The following is an 8,944-nucleotide window of genomic DNA, read 5'->3' on the forward strand; positions in this document are numbered from 1 at the left end:
CTGAAGTCTGATTTAACATTCACGACTTGGTTACGATTCTATTAATTATTTAAAAATGGTATTGTGTCTCTATCTTAACGTATGTCTTAACTTGAATATTTTGACAGCACACATTGAGGTTATGTTCAAGATTTACTAAACTTATTTTCAGAGTACAACAAATGATTAACAACGATCCTGCTTGCACAAGAGACTACCAGAATTCTTTACTGTTTACTTTTTCGTTCTTCTGGGCATGGTAGCAAAGAAATTACACAAGTTAAGAAGTTCATTTGAAGCTATTTTTAGTTGGAGTTGATTTGCAACAAATTGATGGGTCTTATTGAAATTTTTAAACGCAGGTAAGCTGAAAACTGTTTGAATTCTAGCCTTGAAATGTTTCGTGGTATTTCAGGTTCCAACTTCATTACCAGAGTTTATTATTAAGAGACTGAATCGATGGATGATACCCATGGCCTAAGATGTCGAAAAGGCGGTTGTCGTCGCTCAACGCTAAAGGACTCTGCAAGTTATTGCACAGAATTGAAGAAACCACCCATTCAGTGCTCCCAGAGAACAGTGAATTGATCAAGGAGCATAACATCATGAAAAAGGTGCTGCTTTACTGCAATGTGGATGAAAAAGGTTAAATTTAAACATGTTTTAAGTCAAAGTCAAATGTTCTTTTTCCAGTGGTTGAAGATGTCGTTCAGTGACTGGGAAATGTTCAGAGTGTTGCTGATTTCATTGCGGGAGCACGAAGTTTGCAACGTTTTCAAACCTGATGAGTCTACGAGCAAAAAACGAGTGTTTCTCCAGAGAAGGCTCAAAGGAACTCAACCAACGGAAACAAAGTATCATCGAGATGCAGTTGTCAAGAAAGAAAATACTACAAAGGCTCTGAAGGTCATCTGGTGTCTTGTCAGCTATTTTGTGAAGTCAAAGAAACATCAAGGAATGGAAGTTTATAGAGAATTTTTATTGGTTTTTTGAAAACGCGAGATCTGGAATTCTGGATGCATCGCTGCTTGTTTGAGGAAGGATGGAAGGTTTGTTTTCTTTTCTCTCCATTTATGGTTTTTGGCAAACTTGCGCTAGACGTTAACTGTTACCAATAAACATCCCTAGGGGCTGCTACCAACTTTAGACGAGTGCATTTGATGGTCACGTGCAGTAAAATTCGTAATTTTGGAATGCGGTTTGCGGCATCGTTTTTCTCGCGATTTTTTACATAAGAAATCGTTTTTAGATTTTCCAAAAGTCGAAATTTGCAAATTTTCGCAAAAATTCATGACTAAAACTATGGCCAAACTTCTCATATCGATATCTCGCTTATTTTTTAGAGAAAACTTGAGTTATTATACATCAGTGAACGCAGAATTTTACGCAGATTCCAAATCTGGGATTTAAATTCAGATCGACAACAAATAACTGAGTTATGGCCGATCAAAGTTTCGGATAGTTGATTTTCATTTTTTCTCATTTTTCCCAATTTTCAAAGTTAAATATCTCGGAAACTATTAGAGATATTGAGATGCGGTTTGCGCCATCGTTTTTTTCGGCTCATTTTACGTCAGAAAAAGTGCTTAAAAGTCGAAAATTCGATAGTCGATTTTTCGCGAAAAAAAATTGCGACTCAAACGATGAAAATTTTTCAATTTTTTTATTTTTGACCATAACTCGTAAACCGTTTGTTTGATCGATCTCAAATTGGGCCAGTGGATAGATTTTGAGCTCCTCTTTCGACTGATATATAATTCAATGCTATTAAACGTCATTTTCATTTTGAAAACATTGATTGAAAATCACCCCAAAATGACCACTTCCAAACAGTTTTTGGTCAATGCTTTCTTTATTTCGTAGGTAAACTCAATAAATTTTGACTCATTTTACGCAGAATCTCACGCTGAATCCAAATCTGGAATTTAAATTCAGATCCGACAACAAATAACTGAGTTATGGCCGTTTGAATTTTTGGGTTGTCGCCAGATGGCCAAATTTTTGAAGGTTCCAAACAATTCATGCTCGATATCTCGAAAACTATTTCAGATATTGGAATGCGGTTTGCGGCATCGTTTTTCTCGCGATTTTTTACATAAGAAATCGTTTTTAGATTTTCCAAAAGTCGAAATTTGCAAATTTTCGCAAAAATTCATGACTAAAACTATGGCCAAACTTCTCATATCGATATCTCGCTTATTTTTTAGAGTAAACTTGAGTTATTATACATCAGTGAACGCAGAATTTTACGCAGATTCCAAATCTGGGATTTAAATTCAGATCCGACAACAAATAACTGAGTTATGGCCGATCAAAATTTCGGATAGTTGATTTTCATTTTTTCTCATTTTTCCCAATTTTCAAAGTTAAATATCTCGGAAACTATTAGAGATATTGAGATGCGGTTTGCGCCATCGTTTTTCTCGGCTCATTTTACGTCAGAAAAAGTGCTTAAAAGTCGAAAATTTGATAGTCGATTTTTCGCGAAAAAAAATTGCGACTCAAACGATGAAAATTTTTCAATTTTTTTATTTTTGACCATAACTCGTAAACCGTTTGTTTGATCGATCTCAAATTGGGCCAGTGGATAGATTTTGAGCTCCTCTTTCGACTGATATATAATTCAATGCTATTAAACGTCATTTTCATTTTGAAAACATTGATTGAAAATCACCCCAAAATGACCACTTCCAAACAGTTTTTGGTCAATGCTTTCTTTATTTCGTAGGTAAACTCAATAAATTTTGACTCATTTTACGCAGAATCTCACGCTGAATCCAAATCTGGAATTTAAATTCAGATCCGACAACAAATAACTGAGTTATGGCCGTTTGAATTTTTGGGTTGTCGCCAGATGGCCAAATTTTTGAAGGTTCCAAACAATTCATGCTCGATATCTCGAAAACTATTTCAGATATTGGAATGCGGTTTGCGGCATCGTTTTTCTCGCGATTTTTTACATAAGAATTCGTTTTTAGATTTTCCAAAAGTCGAAATTTGCAAATTTTCGCAAAAATTCATGACTAAAACTATGGCCAAACTTCTCATATCGATATCTCGCTTATTTTTTAGAGTAAACTCGAGTTATTATACATCAGTGAACGCAGAATTTTACGCAGATTCCAAATCTGGGATTTAAATTCAGATCGACAACAAATAACTGAGTTATGGCCGATCAAAGTTTCGGATAGTTGATTTTCATTTTTTCTCATTTTTCCCAATTTTCAAAGTTAAATATCTCGGAAACTATTAGAGATATTGAGATGCGGTTTGCGCCATCGTTTTTTTCGGCTCATTTTACGTCAGAAAAAGTGCTTAAAAGTCGAAAATTCGATAGTCGATTTTTCGCGAAAAAAAATTGCGACTCAAACGATGAAAATTTTTCAATTTTTTTATTTTTGACCATAACTCGTAAACCGTTTGTTTGATCGATCTCAAATTGGGCCAGTGGATAGATTTTGAGCTCCTCTTTCGACTGATATATAATTCAATGCTATTAAACGTCATTTTCATTTTGAAAACATTGATTGAAAATCACCCCAAAATGACCACTTCCAAACAGTTTTTGGTCAATGCTTTCTTTATTTCGTAGGTAAACTCAATAAATTTTGACTCATTTTACGCAGAATCTCACGCTGAATCCAAATCTGGAATTTAAATTCAGATCCGACAACAAATAACTGAGTTATGGCCGTTTGAATTTTTGGGTTGTCGCCAGATGGCCAAATTTTTGAAGGTTCCAAACAATTCATGCTCGATATCTCGAAAACTATTTCAGATATTGGAATGCGGTTTGCGGCATCGTTTTTCTCGCGATTTTTTACATAAGAATTCGTTTTTAGATTTTCCAAAAGTCGAAATTTGCAAATTTTCGCAAAAATTCATGACTAAAACTATGGCCAAACTTCTCATATCGATATCTCGCTTATTTTTTAGAGTAAACTCGAGTTATTATACATCAGTGAACGCAGAATTTTACGCAGATTCCAAATCTGGGATTTAAATTCAGATCCGACAACAAATAACCGAGTTATGGCCGATCAAAGTTTCGGATAGTTGATTTTCATTTTTTCTCATTTTTCCCAATTTTCAAAGTTAAATATCTCGGAAACTATTAGAGATATTGAGATGCGGTTTGCGCTATCGTTTTTCTCGGCTCATTTTACGTTAGAAAAAGTGCTTAAAAGCCCAAAATTCGATAGTCGATTTTTCGCGAAAAAAAATTGCGACTCAAACGATGAAAATTTTTCAATTTTTTTATTTTTGACCATAACTCGTAAACCGTTTGTTTGATCGATCTCAAATTGGGCCAGTGGATAGATTTTGAGCTCCTCTTTCGACTGATATATAATTCAATGCTATTAAACGTCATTTTCATTTTGAAAACATTGATTGAAAATCACCCCAAAATGACCACTTCCAAACAGTTTTTGGTCAATGCTTTCTTTATTTCTTAGGTAAACTCAATAAATTTTGACTCATTTTACGCAGAATCTCACGCTGAATCCAAATCTGGAATTTAAATTCAGATCCGACAACAAATAACTGAGTTATGGCCGTTTGAATTTTTGGGTTGTCGCCAGATGGCCAAATTTTTGAAGGTTCCAAACAATTCATGCTCGATATCTCGAAAACTATTTCAGATATTGGAATGCGGTTTGCGGCATCGTTTTTCTCGCGATTTTTTACATAAGAAATCGTTTTTAGATTTTCCAAAAGTCGAAATTTGCAAATTTTCGCAAAAATTCATGACTAAAACTATGGCCAAACTTCTCATATCGATATCTCGCTTATTTTTTAGAGTAAACTCGAGTTATTATACATCAGTGAACGCAGAATTTTACGCAGATTCCAAATCTGGGATTTAAATTCAGATCCGACAACAAATAACTGAGTTATGGCCGATCAAAGTTTCGGATAGTTGATTTTCATTTTTTCTCATTTTTCCCAATTTTCAAAGTTAAATATCTCGGAAACTATTAGAGATATTGAGATGCGGTTTGCGCCATCGTTTTTCTCGGCTCATTTTACGTTAGAAAAAGTGCTTAAAAGCCCAAAATTCGATGGTCGATTTTTCGCGAAAAAAAATTGCGACTCAAACGATGAAAATTTTTATTTTTTTTTATTTTTGGCCATAACTCCTAAACCGTTTGTTTGATCGATCTCAAATTGGGCCAGTAGATATATTTTGAGCTCCTCTTTCGACTGATATATAATTCAATGCTATTAAACGTCATTTTCATTTTGAAAACATTGATTGAAAATCACCCCAAAATGACCACTTCCAAACAGTTTTTGGTCAATGCTTTCTTTATTTCTTAGGTAAACTCAATAAATTTTGACTCATTTTACGCAGAATCTCACGCTGAATCCAAATCTGGAATTTAAATTCAGATCCGACAACAAATAACTGAGTTATGGCCGTTTGAATTTTTGGGTTGTCGCCAGATGGCCAAATTTTTGAAGGTTCCAAACAATTCATGCTCGATATCTCGAAAACTATTTCAGATATTGGAATGCGGTTTGCGGCATCGTTTTTCTCGCGATTTTTTACATAAGAAATCGTTTTTAGATTTTCCAAAAGTCGAAATTTGCAAATTTTCGCAAAAATTCATGACTAAAACTATGGCCAAACTTCTCATATCGATATCTCGCTTATTTTTTAGAGTAAACTCGAGTTATTATACATCAGTGAACGCAGAATTTTACGCAGATTCCAAATCTGGGATTTAAATTCAGATCCGACAACAAATAACTGAGTTATGGCCGATCAAAGTTTCGGATAGTAGATTTTCATTTTTTCTCATTTTTCCCAATTTTCAAAGTTAAATATCTCGGAAACTATTAGAGATATTGAGATGCGGTTTGCGCCATCGTTTTTCTCGGCTCATTTTACGTTAAAAAAAGTGCTTAAAAGCCCAAAATTCGATGGTCGATTTTTCGCGAAAAAAAATTGCGACTCAAACGATGAAAATTTTTATTTTTTTTTATTTTTGGCCATAACTCCTAAACCGTTTGTTTGATCGATCTCAAATTGGGCCAGTAGATATATTTTGAGCTCCTCTTTCGACTGATATATAATTCAATGCTATTAAACGTCATTTTCATTTTGAAAACATTGATTGAAAATCACCCCAAAATGACCACTTCCAAACAGTTTTTGGTCAATGCTTTCTTTATTTCTTAGGTAAACTCAATAAATTTTGACTCATTTTACGCAGAATCTCACGCTGAATCCAAATCTGGAATTTAAATTCAGATCCGACAACAAATAACTGAGTTATGGCCGTTTGAATTTTTGGGTTGTCGCCAGATGGCCAAATTTTTGAAGGTTCCAAACAATTCATGCTCGATATCTCGAAAACTATTTCAGATATTGGAATGCGGTTTGCGGCATCGTTTTTCTCGCGATTTTTTACATAAGAAATCGTTTTTAGATTTTCCAATAGTCGAAATTTGCAAATTTTCGCGAAAATTCATGACTAAAACTATGGCCAAACTTCTCATAACGATATCTCGCTTATTTTTTTGAGTAAACTCGAGTTATTATACATCAGTGAACGCAGAATTTTACGCAGATTCCAAATCTGGGATTTAAATTCAGATCCGACAACAAATAACCGAGTTATGGCCGATCAAAGTTTCGGATAGTTGATTTTCATTTTTTCTCATTTTTCCCAATTTTCAAAGTTAAATATCTCGGAAACTATTAGAGATATTGAGATGCGGTTTGCGCCATCGTTTTTCTCGGCTCATTTTACGTTAGAAAAAGTGCTTAAAAGCCCAAAATTCGATGGTCGATTTTTCGCGAAAAAAAATTGCGACTCAAACGATGAAAATTTTTATTTTTTTTTATTTTTGGCCATAACTCCTAAACCGTTTGTTTGATCGATCTCAAATTGGGCCAGTAGATATATTTTGAGCTCCTCTTTCGACTGATATATAATTCAATGCTATTAAACGTCATTTTCATTTTGAAAACATTGATTGAAAATCACCCCAAAATGACCACTTCCAAACAGTTTTTGGTCAATGCTTTCTTTATTTCTTAGGTAAACTCAATAAATTTTGACTCATTTTACGCAGAATCTCACGCTGAATCCAAATCTGGAATTTAAATTCAGATCCGACAACAAATAACTGAGTTATGGCCGTTTGAATTTTTGGGTTGTCGCCAGATGGCCAAATTTTTGAAGGTTCCAAACAATTCATGCTCGATATCTCGATAACTATTTCAGATATTGGAATGCGGTTTGCGGCATCGTTTTTCTCGCGATTTTTTACATAAGAAATCGTTTTTAGATTTTCCAAAAGTCGAAATTTGCAAATTTTCGCAAAAATTCATGACTAAAACTATGGCCAAACTTCTCATATCGATATCTCGCTTATTTTTTAGAGTAAACTCGAGTTATTATACATCAGTGAACGCAGAATTTTACGCAGATTCCAAATCTGGGATTTAAATTCAGATCCGACAACAAATAACTGAGTTATGGCCGATCAAAGTTTCGGATAGTTGATTTTCATTTTTTCTCATTTTTCCCAATTTTCAAAGTTAAATATCTCGGAAACTATTAGAGATATTGAGATGCGGTTTGCGCCATCGTTTTTCTCGGCTCATTTTACGTTAGAAAAAGTGCTTAAAAGCCCAAAATTCGATAGTCGATTTTTCGCGAAAAAAAATTGCGATTCAAACGATGAAAATTTTTATTTTTTTTTATTTTTGACCATAACTGGTAAACCGTTTGTTTGATCGATCTCAAATTGGGCCAGTAGATAGATTTTGAGCTCCTCTTTCGACTGATATATAATTCAATGCTATTAAACGTCATTTTCATTTTGAAAACATTGATTGAAAATCACCCCAAAATGACCACTTCCAAACAGTTTTTGGTCAATGCTTTCTTTATTTCGTAGGTAAACTCAATAAATTTTGACTCATTTTACGCAGAATCTCACGCTGAATCCAAATCTGGAATTTAAATTCAGATCCGACAAGAAATAACTGAGTTATGGCCGTTTGAATTTTTGGGTTGTCGCCAGATGGCCAAATTTTTGAAGGTTCCAAACAATTCATGCTCGATATCTCGAAAACTATTTCAGATATTGGAATGCGGTTTGCGGCATCGTTTTTCTCGCGATTTTTTACATAAGAAATCGTTTTTAGATTTTCCAATAGTCGAAATTTGCAAATTTTCGCGAAAATTCATGACTAAAACTATGGCCAAACTTCTCATATCGATATCTCGCTTATTTTTTAGACTAAACTTGAGTTATTATACATCAGTGAACGCAGAATTTTACGCAGATTGCAAATTTGGGATTTAAATTTAGTGTCTTTATGATGTCATGGCTTTTGTAGTATCAGAGGAAGATGAACACCTAAAACTATTTGGTTTGTTTTAGTCGGAAAAAGAAATGAGCACTGAAATGTCCGACAAGCTGGCTGCGGTTACATCAGCATATAAAAACAACAATGATCTACAAGAATTGAAGAAGTCGTTAAATGAGATATTTTTGAGGAAGCGCCACTTGCGAAGGACTAACCTTGGCTCTTGGCTCTTGGATCAGTTGGAATTAGAGCAATAATCAATTACCATTAATTAAGAATGGATAGTTTCGTCCATTTCAGATTGTTTCCCTCGTCTTTTTTAGGTAAGCCAACAAACATGTTCCTAATGAAACTTTTTCACACTTTTTGCAAGAAGGAGGGAGAGTGTCGAGTTTGTGTTTTTTTATTTTATTAATACTCCTTTAGTTTAATTTGAGGGTATTGTTTTTTATCATTCTTCCTTATTCCTGCAAATGGTTTTGATTCAAAAATTGTAAGTTTTAAAAACAAAAGTTTAGCCCTCTGGTGAGAGGAGGCGTGAACTATCAACTTCGGCGTTATTCCGCTAGGTGGCTTTTATGGAAAAACTTCTCTCACTTTTCGGTGTAAATAAATACAATAAACTACTTAACT

The 8,944-nt window shown here is 34.1% G+C and overlaps 1 protein-coding gene across 1 annotated transcript; it reads left to right on the top strand.

The window, feature by feature from the left end:
• Nucleotides 1–531: 531 nt before the first annotated feature.
• Nucleotides 532–8,458, top strand: LOC148173681 (uncharacterized). The gene is made up of 3 exons (XM_088039116.1): nucleotides 532–624; nucleotides 673–1,028; nucleotides 8,386–8,458. The coding sequence occupies exons 1-2, from the start codon at nucleotides 610–612 to the stop codon at nucleotides 970–972; spliced, it is 315 nt and encodes a 104-aa protein (XP_087895242.1). The 5' UTR covers nucleotides 532–609; the 3' UTR covers nucleotides 973–1,028; nucleotides 8,386–8,458.
• The last annotated feature ends 486 nt before the right edge of the window (nucleotides 8,459–8,944 follow it).

The sequence above is a fragment of the Gnatocerus cornutus genome, chromosome 6 (genome assembly GCF_029298725.1).
Source record: "Gnatocerus cornutus isolate USDA-ARS CGAHR chromosome 6, icGnaCorn1.1, whole genome shotgun sequence".
Classification (NCBI taxonomy): domain Eukaryota; kingdom Metazoa; phylum Arthropoda; class Insecta; order Coleoptera; family Tenebrionidae; genus Gnatocerus; species Gnatocerus cornutus.